This window comes from Sus scrofa, chromosome 15 (assembly GCF_054392235.1).
Source record: "Sus scrofa isolate SSC_HxYL_T2T_F1_AM1 chromosome 15, Sscrofa_HxYL_maternal_Yorkshire_Landrace_v2.0, whole genome shotgun sequence".
NCBI lineage: Eukaryota > Metazoa > Chordata > Mammalia > Artiodactyla > Suidae > Sus > Sus scrofa.
This window is the reverse complement of record NC_139397.1, coordinates 79387516-79413436: the sequence shown is the minus strand read 5'-3', so window position 1 is coordinate 79413436 and position 25921 is coordinate 79387516. Positions and strand designations below refer to the sequence as shown.

At 37.5% G+C, this 25921-nt stretch overlaps 1 protein-coding gene across 5 annotated transcripts in view; it reads left to right on the top strand.

The window, feature by feature from the left end:
• The window catches only part of CCDC148 (coiled-coil domain containing 148), a 370013-nt gene that overhangs the window by 267735 nt on the left and 76357 nt on the right, over positions 1 to 25921 (top strand). For 3 of the 5 annotated variants that reach the window (XR_014830488.1, XM_021076459.2, XM_085001195.1), the window contains one exon: positions 1359 to 3257. The exons of 1 other annotated variant lie outside the window; for it this stretch is intronic. Coding sequence is in view for 2 of the 4 variants with exons in the window: in XM_021076459.2 (XP_020932118.1) it covers positions 1359 to 1505 (147 nt within the window). In the remaining 2 variants the exon portion in view is untranslated. Of the gene's footprint in view, positions 1 to 1358; positions 3258 to 25921 lie in introns of those variants that run through there. One more of the 5 variants, XR_014830489.1, reaches the window with a different exon arrangement.

The window sequence follows — 25921 nt, the reverse complement described above, 5'->3', positions numbered from 1 at the left end:
ATTGATTCTTCCATTCGTGGTGTTTCAGACAGCCAGTTTTAGGCATATATTACTTCATGTCTAGACAATCACAATAGACTCTTAAGCACTCCTCCTGCCTCCATCTCCTCTTTCCCTGCCACCTTAATTCACCCTGAACTTACAATCAGATGTGTCTTAGACAGTGACAATGATTCTATTAGTTCCATGCTAAAAACAGAAACACAAGCTCAGTAGCTCTCCAGACTCCTTGGCATAGGCTTTCAATCCTTTAAAATTCAAGTCCCAGTCTTCACAGTGTCCTTTACCAGCAATCCCCAATGGTAAGTACTCTACTCAAATTCCCCTGATCCCAAATTGACCTATTTCCTCTCTAAATTTGCATGTACCTTCCTTCTTGCTTGATCTCTCTTCCTTTCCCCCAACCCTTGGCTTTATAGAAGAATAAGTTGGACTTTACAGTTAGCTCCAGTGGTCTTCCTTGCCTGAGACCATCCTGGTCTCATCGGCACCAAGAGATGTGCCTACTCTTGGAGCAGGTTGCCACGAACTGTAGTTATCTGTTCACATTCTTATTACGTCTATTAGTTTAAGAACTCCTTGAAGGAGGGGCTGCCTTCAACAGCTTATTATTCCATCCTCTAGGGGGACTTTGAGTTCATGTAAAATGCTTCATTAGCTGAAATCCATATGCGGCCACCTTCTTATCATTGCAAACTGTGTCTGTTGACATTAATATTCATGGAAGGAGGAATAAGGTCCAATCAGCTATAAATGAAAACAGAAATTGAACTACTCATATGTCTATTCCCACTTAGAATCAGATTGATGAAAGCATTTTCTAGTTCTGCTTGAAATAGAAATCCGGCCTTGGAAGAAAAGTTCTATTGATTTTGTTTCTCAAGTCGTGGCCATGTGTTTGAACTTAATTTACATATTGCCAAATGATGGAGAAATGAAAATGTCTGCTTCAAAACTGATGTACAAGGTTGTGGTTTAGGTTTATTTTAATCAATGGTTGTTTATATTTTATAACCTCAGCTATCAATAAATAAGTCAATGATAATACTGAAAGTAAGCTTCTTTTTATCCCATCTTTTAATAAATTTAATGTTTTTTATTGTGACTAATCTAGTATACAATATTCAATACATCTTATGTTGGAAAGCACCAACATACTGGAACGTGATAATGTCAGAAAGGTTTGGCTATTTTCAGTAAAAATGACAAGAATGTAGTCACTGCATACACAAAATTTATTGTCATCTAGTCATCTATCCAGCAAAAACAAATTATGCAGCTTGGGATAATATGGAACTAAATGATAAAATTTACTTCTATGAGTTGCTATTTATTTAAATTGTATTTTATTTCTACAGATAATTTCTGACCCCAGACTTCGTTTTGAGTTAGCACTTCGAGAAGCTGGACTTCATAAAACATTTTATGCCAAACAGCTATTACCTAAAATCAGTCCTCAAAAACCTCCGAGAAAGGATATGGAGTCTACTATATTTAAAATCTAGGGTTCAAGCTCAAATCCTATTATACATAAGCAAGATTTTTCTTTGACTACATTTATGTAGATAACAATAATTACTACTTTCTAAAAATTTTTTAAAATTTCGGACCTAAAAATCATAGCATCTATTAAACAACTTTGTCTTTCTTTTATGATTCTTAGAATTTTATGGACTATTTCTGATATCTCTGTTATGTTCAATAGTACTAAATTCTCCCAAGACTGCAGAACTTAATTATGATACATATGGTACATATATTATTTAGTAAATTGCATTTTGGAGGTTGCATTATCCCATGAAAAGAGCTCAAAAAAGCCATTTGCAAGAATAACAATTTATGTGGCTGCTACCTGTTAATGTACATTTCTGCTTGTTATTTTCAGAATTTGACTTTTTAATTATAGAGGTTTCATTACCATTAATTCTTCTAATATTTCTTGATTATTATAAGAGGAGACTCAACCTTTTTTTAAATTTAGAAGCCAATTTGGTTTACCATGTTTACTGCAAACCAATCAGCCAAACAATTTCATTTTGCAAATTAGCCTGTAAGAATAAATTAGAAATTAGCAGTAGCATTTCAAGCATAGGGATATCTGTTTTGACTTGGAAAAACTGTATTTGTGTGGTGGTTTGGAAGGAATGTCTTAAAATTTAGAATGCTGTTAAATTTTCTGTATTATCTATTAAATATCTAGATGACTTTATAGAAAGTTTTTCAAATAAAACTCAAGCATAAATTTTTTACTATTTCTAAACAATTACACAAATATTGAGTAGCTGGTGATACACAGCAGGAGGTAGTGACACTATTTTGAGAAACATAGAGTTGATACTTATAACTATGATGAAAATATTAGTTAAGATTTGGGCAGCAGCCTAGATATTGGCTATACCCAGACTCAGACCTTATTCATTTCTTTGTTTTTAAAAACAGTGTTAATAGTTACCATTCATAGAGCACAAACTCTGTAATTCTCACCATGTATGTCCTTAAAATGTAATGTCTGACATGACCATCATAACAACTGTATGTGATTGTCATCCTTATTTTACAGATAAGGAAATAGATTCAGAAAAGTTAAGTAACATGCCCTAGACCCGTTGTTTTTCAAACCATGGACTTGGTAGCTTAGTACAAATTTATTATCTTATTATTCTGAGGTCAGATGTCTGGATTGGGTCTCAGTGGACTAAAATCAAGATGTCAACGGCTGCATTTCCACCTGGAGACTCTAGTGGAAAATGTGTTTCTATGCCTTTTCTAACTTCTAGAGGCTGCCCACATTTCTTGGCAAGAATGTTAGAATAAGCTATCAGTCATTTACATTATCTACCATTTTACACACAGCACACAGTCTTAGAATGAAATACCAATGTGATAAAAATGAGAGTAACTTTAAATGTTTATGTACTTTCTATTCCTTTTGTTATAGACGTACTTATCTATATTATCAAGGATTAGACAAATACTATATTTTCTCTCTTTTAGCTCTAATTTAATCTTAGTTCTTAAATATATATTTACTGATTGACAGTAATCTTTATATCAGTGTCTTTTCATTTACGTTGCCTGTTTTGTAGAAAACTCTTCAGATATTTCTCATGGAAATGATATATTCTGAATTCTTGAATGTTGGTAACAGTTTGTCAGATCTTATAGTTGAAAAGATACAACTAGGTATAAAATATCTTATTTACATTTTCTTTCCTTAGCATAAAATGATAAAAGGCTGTTTAAAAGTCTAGTTATAATCTGATTTTATTTCCTTGATGATTACTTGCTCCTTTGCCTGTTTTTACCAAGTTTTTTTTTTTTTTGGTCTTTTGAGGGCTGCATCCACAGCATATGGAGGTTCCCAGGGTATGGGTCCAGTTGGAGCTGTAGCCACCAACCTATGCCACAGCCACAGCAATGTGGGATCAAGTTTTTTTTTTTTTTTGGTCTTTTGAGGGCTGCATCCACAGCATATGGAGGTTCCCAGGGTATGGGTCCAGTTGGAGCTGTAGCCACCAACCTATGCCACAGCCACAGCAATGTGGGATCCGAGCTGCTTCTGCAACCTACACCACAGCTCACCGCAACACCAGATCCTCAACCTACTGAGCAAAGCCAGGGATTGAATCTGCATCCTCATGGTTACTAGTCAGTTTTGTTTCCTCTGAACCATGATGGGAACTCCTGGACTTTATCTTGATGTTGGCCATTCTGGGTCAGTATATCCAGTTGGTAGTATTTCCTTTCACAATATAAATTCAGTTTCACTTCAAAATATTTTTTAAATTATAAGTTATAGTATTTTTATGTTCTCTTTTTATTTTTCCCCCCAGAGACTCTTGTTATGCTACTATGCTATGTCAGATTTTCTTTGCTTATAGTCTTTGTCACTTTTTTTTTGAGTCCTTTTGATCTTTTTTCCAGGTTTTTAAAAACTTTTTTATTTCATTTGGAAATAATTTCAAACATTCACATTTATTGTACAACCATCACCACTATCCGTCTCCATCTTTTTCATCACCCCAAAGTGAAATTTTGTGCTCATTAAACAAAAACTCTCTACTCCTTCCCCCTAGTCCCTGGTAACCACTATTCTACTTTCTGTTTCTGTGGATATGCCTATTTTTGATACTTCATATAAATCAAATTATATAGTATTTGTCCTTTTATGAATGGCTTATTTCACTTATGATCATGGTCTCAAAGTTTATCCACATTTTAGTATGTATCAGAATTTCATTCCTTTTTAAGGCCAAATATATGTATCACTTTTTTAAAACCACATTTTATTAATCTCTCAGTGAACATTTGGGTTGTTTCCACCTTTGGCTATTGTGAATAAGACTGCTAAGAACATTTGTGTAGAAATATCTGTTCACATCCTCACTTTAAATTATCTTGAATATATACTCAGGAGTGGAGTCACTGAATAATATGGTAATTCTCTCTCATTTCTCGAGGAGCAGTCAAACTGTTTTCCACAGCAGCTATATCATTTTACATTCCCAACAGCAATTGACAAGGGTTCAAATTTCTCATATCCTCTCGAACACTTGCTGTTTTCTATTTTTTTCCAGTGGTTTTGTTTTTGTTTTTAACAGCCATCTTAATGGGTGTAAATTGGTATCTTATTGTGGTTTTGATTCGGATTTACCTAATGATTAGTGATGTTGAGCATCTTTTTGTGTGTTCATTAGTGATTTGTAAGTCTTTGTTGGAGAAATATCCATTAAGCCCCTTGGACTGTTGAATTATTGGTTTGTTGTTGTTGAGTTGTAGAAGATAGTTACATATTCCAGGTATTAATCACTTATCAGATATATGATTTGCAAATATTTTCTCCCATTCCATGGGCTGACATATCACTCTATTGATAATGTCCGTGGATGCACAGAAACTTTACATTTTGATAAAGTCCAATTTTTGTATTATTTTCTTGTCTGTGCTTTGGGTGTCACATCAAAGAAATCATTGTCATATCCAACATCATGAACTTTTCACCCATGTTTTCTTCTAGGAGTTTTATAGTTTTAGCACCTCTGTTTATGTATTTGATCCAATTTGAGTTAATTTTTGTGTATGGTATAATGTAAGAGACCAACTTCATTCCTTTGCATGTAAACATCCAGTTTTCTCGCCACCATTTCTTGAAAAGATTGTTCTTTCCCTATTGTATGGTTTTGGCACTCTTATAGCAAATCATTTAACCATATATGCAAGGGTTTATTTCCTGGCTCTCCTATTCTATTCCATTTGTCCATATATCTGTCTTTTGCCAGTACTGCACTGTTTTGATTACTATAGCTTTCACTATATTTTGAAATCAGGTAGTGTGAGGCCTCTAACTTTGTTCTTTGTTTTGAAAGTTGTTTTGACTATTCAGGGTCCTTTGAAATTCCATATGAATTTTATGAATTTTTTAAATCTGCAAAAAATACAGAAATTTTCATGGGGATTGCATTGTCTATAGTTCTTTGAGCAGTAATGACATCTTAACAGTGTCTTCCAATCCATGAACACAGGATGTACTTCCATTTATGTGTGCCTTCTTTATTCCCTTCACTAAGGTTATGTAGTTTTCATTGTATGAGTCTTTCACCTTCTTGGTTAATTCCTAAGTATTTCATTCTTTTTTGGTGCTATTGTAAATGGAATTATTTTCTTAATTTCCTTTTTGGATTGTTCACTGTTTATAGACATGTACTGGATTTTTATGTGTTGATTTTGTGTATTGAAACTTTGGCGAATTAATTTACTAGTTCCAACAGATTTTTTGTTGTTGTTGAATCTTTAGGGTTTTCTACATATAAGATCATGTCATCTGAAAACAGATTATTTTCCTTATTTCTTTCCAATTTTGATACCTTTCTTTGTTTTTCTTGCCCGATTGCCCTGGCTAGAACTTCCAATACTATGTTGAGTACAGTAGAGAAAATGGGCATCCTTGTTTCATACTTGATCTTAAGAAAAAAGCTTTCAGTTTTTCAATATTAAGTATGACGTTAACTGTGGGTTTTTTCATATATTTGTTTATTGCGTTGGGGGAGTTTCCTTCTTTCTGTTGAGTGTTTTTATGGTGAAAGGGTGATGAATTCTGTCTCATGCTTTTACAGCATCAATTGAGACAATTTTGTAGTTTTTCTTCCTTCATTCTGTTAATGTGATATATTACATAGATTGATTTTGAAATGTTGAACCATCTTTGCATTACAGGAATAAATCCAACTTTATTGTGTTAGTGTATAATCCTTTTAATATGCTGCTGAATCCAGTTTGCTAGTATTTTGTTGAAGATGACATCAACAGTTTTGAAAAATAATCTTATTTTTTAAAAGTAGAAAGTTCTTCATTTCGAGTCTTTTTAATTTTAATTTTTTTCTATTTCTTAGATTCTATTTTCCTTAAGGACTCATCTATTATATTTTTCATTTATTTGTTCCTTTGAGTTAATCTCATTTCTGGAATGTTTGTTTTTATTTTTCCTGAGAATATATCACCTAATTTCTTAAGTTTTCCTAATTCTGATTAATGTTCATTCATATTTTTTTCCTATATTAACTTTTAAGCTGAATTTTAATCTCTTTTGTAGTGATGTCTTTCTGGTATTCATTCCTTTTCTGTAGGGATGTTATTCTGCTTCATAATCTGTTTTTTCACGTTAATGTCAAGATTCGATCCTTTTATTTGCTCATTTATACTTGAATTTAGTTTATTTTAACTTTTCGATGTAGTTGTGACTTAAGATAGCTCTTCTAAACTTCACAGTTCTACAGTTTTCTCTTTTGTTATATTTGTGCAGTGTTCAACCAAGTTGACAGCTTATTTAATGGAAACATGTCTTCCCCTACTTTTATCTGGACCTGCTATTTCCTTTGCCTCTGTTGACTCTATGCCACTCAATTCTGGGTTCTCTCTGCAGAAGTTTCTCATTATTGTGTAGCTTTGTCCTAGAAGTAAATTTTGACTTATTAGTCAGGGAGTTCATGGGGCCTAGACTTCTCTGGCCAACTCCTGAACTTATTTATTATCAGAGAATGCAAAACTCCTCTCAGTTCCAACTGAAGTTTCCAGTGAATACTTCTTGGCTCTTTTAGGGTTCTCAAGTCCATCTGATATCCTTTGATTTCCTCTGTCATGCAAAGATGGTACACTCACACCTTACAACTGTCAGTGACTACTTCTTACTCCTTCACATTTTGCAGTATATAGCAATACCTTATCATCTGCTATTGAAGATTATCCTCATGACTTTTAGCTTTGTTATCCTATTTGCTTTTTTTTTTTTTTACAGGCAAATTTGAAGATATTCAAACACTTTACCACCTCTGCTATCACCTTCCCAGAATCTCTTCAAAATTAACTCTTGATCCTACTTGCCTTTCTTGAACTAAACATGTTCCTCTCATAAGCCCATCCCATCAAAATAATAGTTCTAACATCCACCGCATTATGCAAATCTGAAATCTGGGTGTCACTCATGATGCCATGCTCCCTTCTCTCGCTTGTAATACCTAATCTATCAAGACCTATTGCCTTTCTAGCTCCAACACTGAAACCATACTGCCAGTGCAGGATATTTGCCATTATTTGTGGTTTCCCAGCCATGCCATCTCACAGTTGGGGACTATCCCACATTATGTATTCATCTCCCATAGTAGAAGCTAGATATTAAATTTCCCCAACCTCTAATGTTATATTGTTCAGCAATGAAATACTGAAATTGAGACTTCGTTGATAAGAGAGCTACATGAGAAAACAAGAATCCACTTTCTGGCAAGGGTGGTAGTGGAAACTTTCAGCTTGGGTTAAAAGAGTTACATAGCTCATACCTCATTTTATTGTGCTTTGCTTTATTATGCTTCACAAATATTGTATTTTTTTTACAAATGGAAGCTTTGTGGAAACCCCGTGTCAAGCAAATGTATTGACATGATTTTTACAGTAATATTTGTTTGCTTCGTGTCTTGGCTTCACATTTTGGTAACTCTCATGCTATTTCAAATTTTTAATTATTTGTTATGGTGATCTGTGATTAGTGATCTTTGATCACTATTGTAATTGTTTTGGGGGTACCACTAACTGCACCCTTATGATACGGCAAACTTAATTGATGACTGTTGTGAGTGTTCTGACTGCTCTGCCAACCAGCCATTACCCACCTCTCTCCCTGTCCTCAGGCCTTCCTATTCCCTGGAAGGCACCTATGCTCACCACTATACCACCAGCGCTGTCAGTCCTCCCTATTCCCTGTAACATGATAATTTTGACCCTAAGCCTCTTAAGTGTTCAGTGAAAGAAAGAATCACATATCTCTCACTTTAAATAAAAAAAAAAAAAAACCTAGAAATGATTAAGCTTAGTGTGGAAGGCACATCAAAAGCCAAGACAGGCTGAAAACTAGGCCTCCTGTATCAAACAGTTAGCCAAGTTGTGAACACAAAGACAAGTTCTTGAAGAAAATTAAAAGTGCTACTCCAGTGAACACATGAATGGTAAGAAAGTAAAACAATTTATTGCTGATATGGAAAAAGTTTGAGTGCTTTGGATGGAAGATCAAACTAGGCACGACATTCCCTTAAGCCAAAACCTAATCCATAGAATTCACTAATTCTGTGAAGGCTAAGAGAGGTGAGGAAGTTGCAAAAGAAAAGTTTGAAGCCAGCAGAGATTCATTCATGAGGTTTAAGAAAAGAAGCGCTTTCTGTAATATAAAAGTGCAAGGTGAAGGAGCAAGTACTGATATAGAAGCTGCAACAAGTTTTCCAGGAGATCTTGCTAAAATCATTAGTTAAGATGTCACCAAACCAGGTCCACTTGCCAGATGTGAAGCAAGCCAGATGTAGATACACTGAGGTTTATAGCCAAGAAAGTATTCACAAGGCAGCCAAATGAGGAGATGGGAGAACAAGTTTCATATCTGCCTGAGGGGGGTTGTGGGATTTATGGGATAAGCAGGGTGGTCTCAGACATGGAGAAATGTGATTGGAGGTAGGGAAAATGATGAAGTAATCAGTGTTCTGCACATGTTCATCTTGTTTACCTGTTTCTGCATATTCAAAATAGAGATGCTCAGCATGGTCTGAGCATGGAGTTTTCTAGCCCTCTAATGTCAAAAGGCCGTATTAAACATCTGGGGAGGCCCAGTTTTAAAGTCAGTAGTCCCATACAGCCCCCTGCCAGCTCACATTGGGCAGGAGTTCTCTCCAAGTTCTTATAAAACAACTAGGCTGATAGAGAATAGACTTGTGGTTGCCAAGGGGAAGAGGGGAGGAAATGAAAGGTCTGGGAGTTTGAGGTTAGTGGATACAAAGTATTACATTTAGAATGGATAAGCAATGAGGTATAGCACAGGGAACTATATCCAAGCTCTTGGAATAGACCATGATAGAAGATAACATGAGAAAAAATATATATGTATATGAATGACTGGGTCACTTTGCTTTACAGCAGAAATTGGCACAACATTGTAAATCAACTATAAAACATTTAAAAAAAAACTGGGTTGTATGAAGCTAGGAAGATATGTAATTTAAGATAGGAAAAGAGAAAGAAGAAAGAAATACTAAAGTGAACTTAAGACAGTTTATAAGCAAAGGGGTTTTTACAAGCTGATCCCTTATCTATTGTTCTGTAAGACAAGTTCAAGAATTTCTATTATAAGCCTCTGTTAACTCTCTGGGGCATGGTTTCAGTGGATACCCTAAAAAAATAAGAGATTTTAAACATAGATGAAACAGTCTTTTATTGGAAGAAGATGCTGTCTAGGACGTTCACTAGAGAGCACCAGTTAATGTGTGGCTTCAAAGGACAGGCTGACTCTCAATAGGAGCTAATGCAGCTGGTGACTTTAAGTTGAAGCCAGTGCTCATTTACCGTTCTGAAAATCCTAGGACCTTGAATTATGCTCAACCTACATTGTCTATAAATGTAATGACAAAGTTCGGATGACAGCACACCTGTTTACAACATGGTTTACTGTATATTTAGGCCCACTGTTGAGACTTACTGTTTCGAATAAGAAGTGATTTCTTTCAAAATATTACTGCTCATTAACAACGTCTCTGGTTACCTAAATGACCAACTCAGCAGGATGGGGCTGAAGAATGGGTGCTGTGGAACTTAAGGAAAAAAAAGTTAACATAAAGTAAGACACAGAGACAGTAAAAGTGGGAACAGGGGACTCAAGGTCTCTGGAACCAAGAGCACTGCCTCAAGAAACCACACCGCTTTTGTTGTGCTCTTTAGATGAGATCAAGTGAGGAGTGGCTATGGGTGGATGATATAGGGTTTGTTTACTATTATATAAGTTCCTTTACTATATTAAAAGCCACTTAGCTGGTAAAAGGTTAAGCTTTTACTCTGACCTTTAGGCACATTTCTTAAGCTTAAGTCATTTACCAGCACTGTGACTGTTTTTCCAAGCAGGAAGATTGGATAAAGTAAAGAAGGATAAGATGGAGTTTTCAAAGAAACATGTCTCGGTGACACCTAAAGAGCTCTGAAGGAGGTGTATGATGAGATTCATATTGTCTTCATGCCTGCTAACACAACATCCATTCCGCAATTCATGAATTTTTTAAGGTTTGAGCTGCCATAGATAGTGATTCCTCTGTTGAATCTGGGCAAACTAAATTGAAAATCTTCTGGATTCACCATTGTAGATGTCATGAAGGACATTTATAGTTCATGGGAATAGGTCAAAATGCCAATATTAGCAGGAGTTTGGAAGAAGTTGATTCTAGTCTTCACTGATAATGTTGAGGGGTTTAAGACTTCAGCAGAGGAAGTAACTGCAGAGGTGGTAGAAATATTAAGAAGACTAAGATTAGAAGTGGAGCCTGAAGATGTATCTGCATTGCTGATAAAACTAACAGATGAGGAGTTGCTTCTAATGGATGAGCAAAGAAAGTGGTTTCTTAAGATGGAAACTCTTCCTGGTAAAGATTCTGTAAAGACTGTTGAAATGACCACAAAGGATATTACATAAACTCAGTTGATAAAGCAGAGACAGGGTTTGAGAGGATTGACTATAATTTTGCAAGAAGTCCTACTGTGGGTAACAATGCTGTCTAACAGCACTGCAGCCTACAGAGAAATCCTTTGTGAGTCAATCATTGCAGCAGACTTTATTGCTGTCCTATTTTAAGAAATAACCACAACCACCCCTGAGCCTTCAGCAACCATCACCTTCATCAGTCAACAACCATCAACATTGAAGCAAGACCCTCCACCACCCAGAAAGATTATGACTTGCTGAAGGCTCAGATGATGGTTAGCATATAATTTTAGGTATAATGCTCTTGCACTAGCATAAGCCTAACTTTAATAGGTACTGGGAAACCAAGGACTTGGTATGACTTGCTTTATTGCAGTAGTCACTGAATTGCTGTGGTCAGGAACCAAGCCCACATATCTCTGAACTATGCCTGTGTGTATTATTTATTCTCTTCCAGCCAGCTCTGCCAACTAGCATGTCATTGTCCTCATCGTCTCCTCCTCCTTCTTTTTAAAGTTGAGGTATGATGGACATATAACTCATTAGTTTCAGGTATACAATATAATGTTTTAATATTTGTATATATTGTGAAATGATCCCCACAATAAGTCTAGTTAATATGCATTACCACACCAGGTAGCTTTTAATGTCTAGCATTCAGAGGGGGACATGTAAACAAAGTTGCATGGGACTTGCAGAGCTACATTTGGTCTTCCGGGAAGCAGTCTCCTAGTGAGAGTTGAGCATCTTCCCTAGTTGGATAGCCTCAAGCAGTGGCTCTCTGGCCCTCCCAGAAATTCTAGGAACAGAGCAAAAAAAAACACTTAACCTGACATATCTGCCATGCTTCCAATTATTAATAAATGAAGGCATTTAAAAAAAATTCTAGGAAAATCTAACACCTTTTATAACTTGCTTTCCTATTTAAAACTAGCTTAAGTAGTTTTTGTGGTTTGCTACTACGAATGCTGTGATACATTTTTCTTTTTTCAGTTGCTCCAATGTACCAACCAGTCTCACACCCTTTATAGATAATCCCTACATCTCTGCTGTCTGTCTTCCTAGTGATCATTTTCTCTCTCTCCAAAAAGTAGGAAGATGAGAACATTTCAGTTTTTGCTTGTTTTTTTTTTAACATCACTTTAATTACTAAGTAATTTTTCATAGCAATTGTTTCTACTTTATGGAGGGGCCAACTGAAAATTATTTTCTCTCTTCTTGGAGACGTCAGCCCATTTTTCCACATCCAAAGTCCCTGGTAGTATTTTTATTTTTCAAAAGCATGAAGAGGGTGAGGCCTCCTACATCTGGCATGTATTTTTTTTAATGGGGAATGTATTTTCCTGGGTTTTACTTTGCCCCCATCAAAATATCATCTCCTTAGCTATGCTAGATTTTAAGTCAAGGGCACAGAAGTGAAATATGAAGTCATTCCAAAGGTAAGAAACATTTTTTAAGGAAAACTGGAGGCATTTTAAGACCAAGACTTTGCCTTGAGAAGTTATGAGGAAAATCTGAGATACAGACATTTTAAGATCTCAGTGAAATCCTGGAAATGATGAAGTTCGAGATAAGGAAAAAGAAAAAGATCTGAGAATTCCACTATTTCTGACATCTGATTGATTTCTTTTGGAAAAATGTTGTAAGTTAGCTGATACATTTGACGGTGAACACTTGATAAATTACTGCTGAGTGCTAGAGAGGTCCTGAGTGGGAAATTTTTTCAGGAACTTAGACATTGAACATTTTGCGACACTGAATATTTCACTTTGAGACTCAATGTGGGGCTGGATTATATTATTAGAATTCACAAACTGCATGACCTCTTATGGAATCAAGTCTCAATCCTTAGAGAGGAAAGTGACATCAAGTCTGTCCTGTTCTTATTTTTAAAATCTCTAGAAAGATGTTATCTGACCTCTGCAGTGATCCCTCTTTTTATACTAGCGATGACTATGTTTTTTTCTTTTCTACCTTCCATAGTATTTGACTCTAATTTTTTAAACCTGATTCAGGTTTGTTTCTTTAAATTATTTAAATATATGTTTCTGTTGTTACTGTGGGCCTCACTAATGTTACCAAATACCTTTTTTTTCCCTCTCAGAGAATTTGTTATTTTATATGCGTGAATGTAATTGTGGACAAAGAGTAGTTGCATTATTTCCCTTCTATTTTGCACATTTTTCCAGACATGTCGATATTACTTAGCACCACATATGCTTAAAGCTCCTAATATTTATAAACAATTTCAAAATCAAGTTGCTTACATTTCTTTAGACACTTTATAAATATTGTATTAATCTGAAAAACTTATGTTCACATTATATTTAAAACAAATGCAAATGCTGCAAAAATATCCTGTTACTATTGAAATATTATAAGCTAAGAAGGTTTGGGAAGAATATTAAAGGTAATAATTCTTTTTTAAAATTACTAAAATTAAATAAGACTTTACTTGGAATTGAAAGTAATTGACTTGCCAAAGAAAATCCAGTACAATGCAACATGAAGTTATGTCCACATGGATTAGAATCCTACTATCTAGAAAGAAAAATCCAGGTCACGTGAAAAGAATATTTTCTCATCCATATTCCCTATCAATATAACATAATTACTTATAGTTGATGTAAAGGACCAGTGGAAGACTCAGAGCTTCCTTATTTTTATGTTTCTAGACAATTTGTTCCCTCCCCCTTTCTCAGTCCAAATCTATGGCTTAATTCAAGTCAAAAAATATTTACTGAAATTATGGCATAAGATTAAGTATCTGCAACCACTAAAAAGAATGAGGATTGAAATGAAGGTTGCACAGCTCTATGACTTCTAAAAACTATTGAATTATACCTTAAATGAGTGAATTATATGATATGTAGATTATATCTCAGTAAAGCTGTTACAAAAAAAAAAAAAAGGGCAAGGAGAGTTCCATGGGCTAATATAAAAAGAGAACCATGATATATTGTATAAGTGAGGGGTGGGGAGCAACAACAGAAAAATACATATAGAATGATTCCATCTATGTAAAAAGAATAAGGCATATTTCTGGAAGGATATATAAAAAACAGTCAGCAACCGTTGCTTTTGAGTAATTGAAATAGAAAATTTTGGTGGAGTAAGACCAATGAGGTTTTACTGTTCCCTTTACATACCCTTTTATACTATTTGAATGTTTACCATGAGCCTGTATGACTTTTATAATAGCGGTTTCTGAAACTGGATATTTTATGGTGTGCTATGTATCAAATGCTGGGGAGCCCAAGTGTTCTAGAACCTGCATAAACCATCTGCTCTGAGTGGCAACATCTGGGGCTTCAAGGTGAATAGGAGTCAGTCAGCAAATGTTTTTGACTCAATGAATAGGTGGATGGGTGGATGGATAGATGGATGGATAGGTGAACTATACGAATTTTGCCTTTATACCCATATAAAGAAATACTCAAACAAGAAATAGTTATCTATGGCTTCTCTGGATAAGGATGAATATACATGGTAGAAAGACAAAGTTTAAAACAAACTCCCTCTCTTCCCAAAGCATGCTCAGAATTTGAGGAGATAAACATCTCACATATTTAGGCAAAAAATACAAGTAAAAGGCAGTGGATACAAGAGAATCACAGAGCAAGACACTTGCCCCACTTGCTTCCCTGATGGTTTGTGATCTAACTTCTCAGCTTCTCAGGACATTGGAACAACTCATGTCTTCTCCTTTCCTTCCCTACTATCCTTTTCTACCTTGATAAGAAAGAGCTAGAAAGTGAGAGGAATGGAAAGCTTAGACCAGCATGGTTGGGTCCAAAAGTTTGTGTCAAGGAGGAGAGAGAGTTTTACAGTAGACTTATTGTGTGGCATATAAGTTAAAACATGAAATTGAGACACCATTACAAAGAACTTCTAATGGTTGACTCTGACCAAGATTGCCCTCAAAAAATCTCTGTGGAGAAATAGAAAATCTAGTCCTCTATATAGGTATAGATAAAGGGAACTGCTTAACTTGTGGAGCAGGCATAGAAAGATTGTGCAGCAAGAACAACGGGACCCAGAACTCAAACATTAAGCATGGGTGATTATTCCAAGTGACACAGTTCTCTGAGTGGCTTTTCAAGGTAGCAGAAGTTGATAACCGGATGCTTCCAGTAGGAAAGAAAAGAAGTTTCTGTGAGCCCTTTTGTTCAGACCTGGCAAATTTTTCAACCCTGCAGGCTGCTGACCATTGTCACTTCCTTGGTCTGTCCCCATGACGAAAGAAATGATGCACCATTTGGACGTTTCCTTTGTGCCATTTGTGTTCCCTGTGAAAGTAAAGTTAGAAAGCAGTATCTTCTAGTTTCCTCCTTCTTAGATACAGGCCTAGGGTCCCTTCAATAACAGCCTCAGGTGTTTGAACTTTTATTGTGTAGACAGTATAAACAGTTCAAGCTTTGTTGGGTACAGAAACAAAGATGGTGCTTTTGGAAAGTAAAATGAGAGCAGGGAAGTTGGATGGAAGCAGGGAGAAGACTAGGATCGGGGGAACCATTTATGACACATTAGAATCAGGTATGAGGCAATGTGAAAGTGGGCATCAGTGGAGTATGCAATTCGTATCACTTCAGAAGGAAAACTGAACTCTGAATTCATTCATTCCTTTCCCTCTTGCAGAGTTCCATTAGATGGGCTGGGGAGAAAGTCTGTCTACCAAGGAGTTCTTGAGCAAGTAGACATGCAAATTAAACTATACACAACACTCCTGAGCCCCAAGGGGCCACAACTGGACTGGCTCTAGATTTCCTCTTCCTCTTGTCTAAACTGGATAGTTCTGAATCCCAAACAGGACACTTAGTACTCTTCCAGAATCTGTGATCAATCCTAATCCCAAGTGTAAGTGGTAAGGAAGCTCCCCAACTCCACATCAAGCCCTTGAGGCTGCTTCTGCTGCCTGCAGTTATGACAGGGCTCAGGGCCTGGTCTGCTCTGCCACAGCCTGTCATCCTGTCCATGGTTACTTCTTTGTACTTCCTTGGTGATGGAAGGAAATACTGTGGTACTCTAGGACCTAGAAGTCATATTCTCCAACCAAAACCTCCAGCTCCTGTGATCCCTGCCTTCACTCATCCTCTGTTACCAATCAGCTGCCTGGAGTGCTGCCCTGCCCCATCCTAGTTGGATCTCTCATCATCTCTGTTCATTTCATTTATTGGTTCTCCCACTTCATGTTCCCTTCTTCTTCTTCTTTTTTTTTTTTTTTTTTTAAGGGCCGCACCAATGGCATATGGAGGTTCCCAGGCTAGGGGTTAAATCAGAGCTGTAGCCGCTGGCCTACAGCACAGCCACAGCAACACGGGATCTGAGCTGCAACTGTGACCTACACCATAGCTCATAGCAACGCCAGATCCTTAACTCACTGAGCAAGGCCAGGAATTGAACCCATGTCCTCATAGATATTAGTCAGGTTCGTTAACCTCTGAGCCATGACAGGAACTCCATCTTCCTTCATTTTGAATGTACCATACTCCTTGTAATCATTTGCCCACACCACCTGTACTAGCTGTCACCTAAGACCACACTCAATGTGCCATGCTTCCTAGTGGTCAGGCTCTTCTGTAGTCCCTTACGTCCCCATTGAATCAGGGTGGCCTTGTGATTTCTAGATCACAATGAGCAGAAGTGATGCTGGGTCAGCTCTGGTCTAACCATTAGAAAAGGCCTGGCAGCTTCTGCTTCTGTGCTCTTAGAAGCCAGTTGCCTTGTGAGAAATCCGACTACCCTGCTGAAGGATAGGCTACGTGGAGAGCCCTGGAGGATGAAGAGCTCTGTGGAGAGAGGTGCTAAATGCTGATGGATCACTAAAGCCCCAGACACAGAAGGGAAGAATATTCCACTAAAGTCAGGCCTCCAAACGACTCCAGCCCCAGCCACTGTATGACTACAACCACATGAAAGACCACCAGTGAGACCAGCAAAAAAACACCCATCTGAACCCAGTCAACCCATGGAATTTTGAGAGATAGTAGGAATACATTGTTGTTTTAAGGAGGTTTGTTGAACAGAGCATCTATCTCAATCAAAACCATTAACAACAGATCTTTGACTATATCCAGTCCTTTGCCTGAACTTCTAATAATAACAGCCAACATTTATTGAGCACTAAGCACATATAAGACATTCTTCTAGGTGCTTTGTATGTGTGAAATAATTCGATCTGTAATACCAACCCTATGAGGTATGCACTGTTGTGAGCTGTGTTGTGTAATTGGGAAAATAAGGCACAGGAAGGTGATTCACCTTGCCAAATATTACACAGTGCATAAGAACCTAGATTTAAAGCCAGGTGATCTGACTTCTGAGCCCAGAACCCTACTGCCTCCTAGTCTCAGGATTTGCTAGTCTTGCCAATCTTCTGTTGTCACAAACATCTAGAACTATGTTGGTAATCTATAGGAAATGATGGGATATAGCTACAAGTCAGGCATGGGGATTTTTACCTGGGTTTGAACCCAAATATATCATAATGGTATGATTTAAGCTATGCCAAGAAAGTCCCCTAGAAACCCATGTTATCTGGAGTAGACATTGAATTCCTTTTAATAGTTGAAGCATTTATGAAAATGTGAATCCTCCAGGAGGGCCATTCCCTTAAGCCATTGTTTCCAAGGTCCATTCCATAGAACTTTCTTTCCCAAGATCTATTCATGCACCAAATACTGGCAGCAGTCCCAGCTAGTGAGACTAAAAGTAAAGCCTCATTTCTTTTTTACGAATAATTTTACCATAACCACAATCCAATAGTTTTACCTGCTCCCCTTCTAAACATGTTTTTAGAAATGCCTACATGTTACATGAATGTGTCCTTGCTGAAGCTTGTCATCCATCCATAGCCGCACAGCCCTGCAGACTGTCTCTGGCCACCTCATATCTGGCCTCACTTGGGCAATTGCTATTCTCCCTCCATGCTTTGCTCCAAGCATGAAAACAGGCAATTTCCTTAATTCCACACACTAATAGCCTATAGCAATTTACAAGAGTCATTGAAGTCTTGGAGACTAAAGGGAGATTATGATCAGAGAAATAAAGAACAAATCTACCATATATGATCATAGGCCATCTCTTCCCTAGGAGGTCTCCCACCAGCCATCATTCTCCTTGGTATTGCCTGCTGTGATGTGGTAGTGGCCAGCCAGCCTGCATCCAGGAGGGAACTTGTGGGCCTCCTCCACCTGGAGGTCAGGCTCCACCCATCTCAGTCTCCAAGGGATGGAACCACTCCTCTTCTTTGGAGTCTTCCCAGGACTATCAATGGGGGTAAAGAAAGGGGATGGCTGGGAGGTAGTCCAGGGAAAATGAAAAATCCACCATTCCCCCAGGTGCTCACCAAGTACCCATCAGAGGCTAACAATCAGTACCTTCTTCATTGAACTATTCAGTATTGAACAACACTGTGTTCAGTACACCAAAAATTCACAGCACCTGTTATTTTCTAATCTCTTCTCTGGCATGATGTGAACATGGGTCCAACTTCATAACTTCTGGTCACTGTTCAATCACTGCCCCAAATCTCCTATAAACAAATACCTTGGCAGCAACACCCATAGCTCTCAGGGACAAGGACAATGTTCAGGCATAGGGTAGCCTAAATATAGATTTAGGGAAAAAATAGTTATTGGCATCATCATTATGCTAAAAAATGAACCCAAACACATTGCTAAATGAGACATTTCAATTCGAATCTTCTGCATTTAGGAATTTCTACTGTACTTGGCTCTTCTAAAAAGAACAGTGGTGTATATATTTAAAAAAAAACCCAAAACCCTGAAGGCTGTAATAATGCGCATTAAAAGCAGAAGAAAGCAGGCAAGGTGGGGTTAAGGACGGATCACTCCAAACATATGCAGCTTTGTAACCAGAACATTAGTATCATCAGTAAATGTTACCTGGGGAGTTAACTGGGACCACATAGGCATCTACCAGAGTGAATGAAAAAATGCCAGAAACAGCAGAGAAGAAATGCTGCTAACACCTCATTTAGAGCACAGCTGGAGGGTGCTGAGAAATGCTCTTGGATGTGGACCTCTGAGCTGGCAGGCTGGTTTTATGGTGGGTATGGGAGATAGTGTGGGTCCAGGCAATGGCCGCCTAACTCAGAGTAACCCCAACTATAGCAGGGCCACCATGGCCAGCTTTCCTCATTCTGTCCCTTTGAAGGGGGTCTCCATTTCATTTCCCTCAGTGTGCACAGGATAAAGGCCTTGACTTTGGGTTCTATGCCTCTGTCTATGCTTCCTTACTCTGGGCCCCTGAAACAGGGGTCAGCAAATTTTTCTATAAAGGCCTAAGATAGTATTTTCACCTTGGCCACTCATATGATCTCTGTCAAAACTGCTCCCTTCTGCTGCTGTAGTGCAAAGGGAGCCAGAGACAATATGTAAACACTGGGCCTGGTTGGGTTCCAATATAACCTAACAAAAACAAGAGATGGGTTTGGCTCCCAGACTGTCATTTGCTGACCCCTGACCCAGAGCAGCACTGCTTTCTGTGCTTATGTTCATCTGTTTCTGTGATGTGGGCTTCCTCTTTGCTTTTTCTCTCTCCTGAGGATTTCTCCTAATTTCTTCTGAGGTGAATAAGACCTTTTAAAGTCTCTTTGTGTGAGTTGTCCAGATCTGAGTGTTTAGGGGGTACAGAGGGAATTTTGTTATACCTAGTTCTGCATCCTGTTGGAAATGTAAGTCTGGTATGACTTTTCCTATCTCTTTAATATCAATCTTTGGTGTCATTATATTTTAGATTTTCTCCTATAAATAGAGATTTTGATTTACTATTCAATTCGATAGTCTCTGCCTTTTAACTACCAAGTCAGTTTACATTCACTATGATTACTGGTACATTTAGATTTATTTTTTCACCATATATTCTATTCCCTATTTAGCATGCTACTTACAGTCTTTCTTGTGCGTTCTCTTTCTTCCTCCTACAACATTAATCGAGTTTCCCTTGACTTTGTTGTTTCCCCTCTAATTGTTTGAAAATTCAGCATTTGACTCCTATTTTCAGTTGATAGCTCTTATATTTTAATACACACAGGTTACTTAATAGAGTCTAATGTCATTCCAAGCTCTACTTTTTTCCCAGGTATAATTGGGTGCACAGTACCCTTTCACTGATCACACTTCAGTCTTCCATTCTAACATTATCTAATAGTGATTTTTAATCCCCCAGATTGATTTCTCAGTCGATGTTTACCAATTTCATTGCTTCTTGCATCCTATACATCCTTCTGAGCTCATCTCTTCCCCCTCCCACCCTGAAATACATCCATCTTTCTTTCTTTTTGCCTTTTTAGGGCCATACCCAGGGCATATGGAAGTTCCCAGGCTATGGGTTGAATTGGAGCTGTAACTGCGGGCTTACATCACAGCCACAGCAATGCCAGATTCTTAACCCACTGAGCAAGGCCAGGGATTGAAGCTGCAACCTCATGGATACTAGTTGGGTTCGTTACTGCTGAGCCACAATGGGAACTCCCTGAAATACATCTTTCAATTAGTTGTTCTTTCAGCAGTCATCTAAGTGTAGGGAACTCTCTCCACCTTGGTTTTTTTTTTTTTTTTTTTTTTTTTTGAAGGTTTTTATTTTGTTCTCATGCCTGAATAATATTCTACCTGGTATAAAATTCTAAGTTGACAATATTTTTCTTCAGGACTCTAAAGATATAATCTTCTGGATAATCTAGAATCTTCCAGATTCTATGGCTGCTCTTGCGATATGTATTATCAATTGAATTGTTCATTTATAGAACCCTTCTCTTTGCATTTTTTTGCTTACTTTTAACATTTTCTCTTAGTTTTCTTAGGTAACTTTACTATAATATTCCCATATGTGATTTACCTTTTTAATATTGTGCTCCTTGAATATTTGTATCCTTTACCAATTCTGGAAATTTCTTAGTCATTATGTTTTTTAATATTATCTCTTTATTGTTCTCTCTACTCTCTCCTTATGGAACTTCTTTTAGAATTATGTTAGATCCACTCATTTTATTCTTTATGCTTCTTTTACTTTTATATTTTCCATCTCTCTGTGCTGTAGTCTCGGGTTTTTTATTCAGTTCTATTCCAAAGTTCACCAATTCTTTCTTCAGCTGAAAGAATCTGCTAGTTAACTCATCCACTGAACTTTATTTACAATTAAACTCTTTTTCATTTTTATAATTTTTAAGTTTTGAAATATTATAAAATTTTAAATTTTGAAGTTTTTTGAAATTTTAAATCTTATTTGGAAATAAAATTTAGTTCTTGGTTTAGTGTAGTGGTTCAGACCCTATATTCTGATGCTGTAAAGTGAAAGGTGTATCCTCCAAAGTTAATATGTTGAAATCCTAACCCCAATGTGATGGTATTAGGAGATGGGGCTTCTGGGAGATGATTAGATCATAAAAGTAGAGCCCAAATGATTGAGAATAGTGCCTTTGTAAAAGATACCCCAGATAGTTCTCTTGCCCCCTTTTCCATGTGAGGTTACAGTACAAAGATGGCCATTCATGAACCAGGAAATCCTTCTTGCCAGCCATTGAATCTGCTGATCCTGAACTTGGTCATTCCAGCCTACAGACTGAGAGAACTAAGTTTCTGTTGTTTATAAGCCAATTTGTGGTATTTTTGTTATAGCAGCCCAAATGGACAAAGACATTTGAATGAAGAATGTTTTTGTGAAAATTTCAGCTCTGACACTTATTAGATTGGTGACCTGGGGCAAGTTATTTAACCTCTCTGTGCCCCAGTTTTCTCATCCATTAAATGGGAAAATAATAATACCTCATAATACAATATAACACTGATATGTATGAAAATTAAATGAATTAATATTTGCAAAGCATTTAGAAAAGTACCTAACAAGTGGTTAGTGTTATGCTATTATTATTATCATCATCATAAACATCATTTAAAGCAGCCTTGACTTTTTCCATTCCTCATTTCTGTGTTTTAATTACTTCTGTATGCCTTTAATAATTTAAAGATGATCTCTTTGGTAGTCACTTTATACATCTCATTCTAGTAACTCAAATTCTTGAATAAAATCATCCTGTATTTTGTGACCATTGATGGTGTTTCACGCAATTGTGTGTGCGTGTGTGTGTTGTTTTAGGGCTACAACCACAGCATATGGAGGTTCCAAGGCTAGGAGTTGAATCAGAGCCACAGTTGTCAGCCTACACCAAAGCCACAGCCATGCGGGGTCCGAGTTGTATCTGTGCCCAACACCACAGCTCACAGATCTCCGACCCACTGAGCGAGGCCAGGGATCAAACCTGCGTCCTCATGGATACTAGTCAGATTCATTTCCACTGAGCCACGATGGGAACTCCCTCACATAAAAATTATTGCTTGCTTATTTGTGATTTTTATTGTGAGAACATATTCAATGAGGCTGAATATTTTGTAAGAATACCTTGTCACCCAGGTATGTCTGTTTTCTCCTATGTAGTTTTGCATTTACTTATGCCAGAAGTGCTAGGGGCATCTCTGTTCCATAACTTAATTTTCCGTTTATATTTTGAAATAGGGTTACCTGGGATTCAATATAAATTAAAACTCTGGAGTTCCCATTGTGACTAAGTGGTTAGCGAACCCAGCTAGCATCCATGAGGATGTGGGTTTGATCACTGGCCTTGCTCAGTGGGTTAATAAGGATCTGGCATTGCCATGAGCTGTGATGTAGGTCACAGACACAGCTCTGACCCTGCGTTGGCTCTGGCTGTGGCGTAGTCCAGTGGCTTCAGCTTGGATTGGACCCCTGGCCTGGCACCCTCCATATGTCACAGGTGTGGCCCTAAAAAGACAAAAGACAAACAAACAAACAAAAACCAAAAAAACTCCAAGCCTGAGTAAAGATCAAGGATCAAGAATGGAATTCAGATTTCTGAGGGAATTACATGTTTTTCCCCACAGGTTACATAGACAGAGGAAGATTCACTAAGGTTTCCTGTGCAGGTTGGAAGACTTTTTTTCCTCTTACATCTTAGTCCCAATACGTCACCCAAAATGTGCCTACCTGAACTTTAAGCCCAAGCCTCCAGGTTATCAGGCATCTTGCTCAGGTTACTACTCTGGCTTTCCTTGTTATTCGTATGTTTTGTTTCCCTTCCAGAAATGTCTTCTGCAGCTTTTTAGATGTTTCCATTGCTTTGGGATATGTTAGCTCTCCGTCTCTCAGAAGCCCCAGTAGACATCTTTCTTCTCAACATTATCTCACAACTGTCGTCCTTCCTTACCAATTTCTCTTCCTTCTCAGTATTTAATTTTTCATCTTATTATCTTCCCTCACTTTATACCAGTTTCTTTCCTTCTCTGGTAGCGTATTTCAAGCCTAGAGAGTCCCATATGTGTTATGACAACTTGAAAAGATAAATAGCTTTATTAAATGGTCTTCTACTGTCATTGAGATGCCAAAGCCTTTATACCAAGGGCAATGCCTATTGGGTTGATACAGGAAATTTTCATTTTGAAATCACAGACTTTGATCCTGTAGGAATATCTCCTAATGTTGCTCTTCTTCTCCGAACTGGGTATTTTGGATTTCATAATTCTTTCTGATAGCTATTGATGGATTAGTCATATTTTCTTATTGCATTTCTGACTCTGAAAAACTGTCCTTTGAAAAAAAACCTTGGTTGATTCCATGTCTTAAGGAGGAGTGCTCAGGCTGCCTGATGCAAAAATTCAGGCCTTCTTGCAGGTGTATTCTAACATTGAAGATGAGAACATTAGGCAAAAAGATCTCTATACTTGTAACTATCACTGCACCCAGCTCCTTTCTCTGGTCTCTCACTCACCAAGTAATCTTCTTAGAGGTACGTGACTCCTCCCATAGAACACAGACACCCAGGTAGATTTCTCACCAGCAAATATGATTCTATCAGGCCATAAAGCATAAACTTTCCAAAAATTAATCAGTTAGAACTTGGTATTATAAAAAACACAATACAGACCTCATTGAGCTTTTACTTTTTTATTGAGGTGAAATATACTTCCCATAACAATTATCATTTTAACACTTTTTGAGTGTGGCAATTTGTGGCATTAGGTACCTTCACATTGTGATGCAACCATCACCACTGTCCACCTCAAGAACATTGTCATCACCCTAAACTGAAACTCTGTACCCATTAAACAAGAACTCTCCATTTCTTTTGTCTTTAGCCCCTCAAAACCACTTCTTTCTCTTTGAATTTGACTATTCTAGGTATAGTAATTCTCCTTTTGTGTCTTCCTTATTTCTCTTAGCACAGTATCCTCAAGGTTCATTCATGTTGTAGCATGTGACAGGATCTCACTGAGCCTTAACTTTAAAAAAATTTTTTTATTTGTTTGGTTTATTTTTTTTTAATTAAAAAATTGTTTTACAATTTTTAAAGGTTACCTTCCATTTACAGTTATTACAAAATATTGGCTGTATTTCCCATGTTCAAGTTTTCCCTTGAAACTATCTGACAACAAATAATTTGTACCTCCCATACCCCTACTCCTGTTTTGCCCTCTGCCCCCCACCCAACCCCTGCCACTAGTAACCACTAGTTTGTTCTCTACGAGTCAAGACTTTTCAGTGTATTGAATTTTATACATATATCCATTGGGGGAAGGCAAATTTTTTATGAGCCACAAAGCCAGAAGGAGTTTTATCTAAATAGATACTGAGATCACTGCTGACATCTCTCACTCATCAGCCCTTTAAATGCCATTCGCTCCCCCAGCTACTGCTCTGGCTGTTATGTTTGAACTTTCCTTAGCCTTTTAGCAAAAGAAAGGCTTTGGAAACACATCATTTTCACATGAGAAGGGAATTTTTATTCTGAAATATGTAAACTGTTTAACTTATTAGGTGAAAATTTGAAGGCACTGACCTTCGCAAGTAGGGGAGCTGAAGAGCCTAACAAGAAAATAATGTCTTTGGCAGCCCCAGCTTATCTTTATTCCAACTCTGCCCTCCCTGCAACATGAGAATATTGTAGGAGACAGAGCTAGTCGTGTCTTGGTCATCCACACCCAGGCGCACTTTTTTTTGTTGTCACTAATTATCTCAGCCTTACTCCTCCCCCTCCCACTTACCACTAATGACTTCCGACCAGTCCCACCCCATGTGTTTCAGCCACTTCTCTTTGCCTGGAAATCATGTCTAATCTCCTTACCCTGACTTTTAGGGCCCTACATCTGCCTTTCTAGATCCAGCCAAACAGGAGTCTTCCCTAGTCTTATATATGTCCCGTATTTTCCTCCTTTGTCTCATTTCATGCTTTTTTTCTCTGATGGTATCACCCTCCTTAGAGTTTCTTTCAAAATAAAAGAAACTTACTTTCTTTCTTTATAAAGCTCATCTCAAATATCCACCTTGTCCAAAGAACCCTTTCAATTTTTTCCTGCTCCATATGATCAATTTCCCCGGTAACTCCTTAAAACACTGATTTCCACCTCTCTTTTCGAGATTATCAGATTATCTTTGCATCATAGTTATCCACACCTCTCAGTGCTTTGAAGTTAGTAGACGTAAACTGTTTAAAAGAGATAACTGTGTCTTGCTCTCCCACAACTTCTAGTACCATGACTTGTGCAGAGTAGGTCCTTTATAAATACATATGTTCTACAATTTGCATGTTTACTTAGAGCAGGTCCATGGCATTGCAATCTTAAATCAATCATGGACCCAGTTCTAGAACATGGGAGATCTCTGGAGTCCAAGGGGACGAAAGGAGAAGACAGGACCAGGCAGTGTAGGAGACAGATCTGGCTGGTGAATTGGAGTCTACCCATGATTATTTAGTAAGTAGGACACAGGTAACACTTTGTTGACCTCATTATTGGTTTTTGTCGGTTACAATGTTGGGAGGAAATGTAAATGCAAAAGACCTTAAACTCAGATGAAAAAACAAAGTGACATGAGTGAAAAGAAGAATCCTGA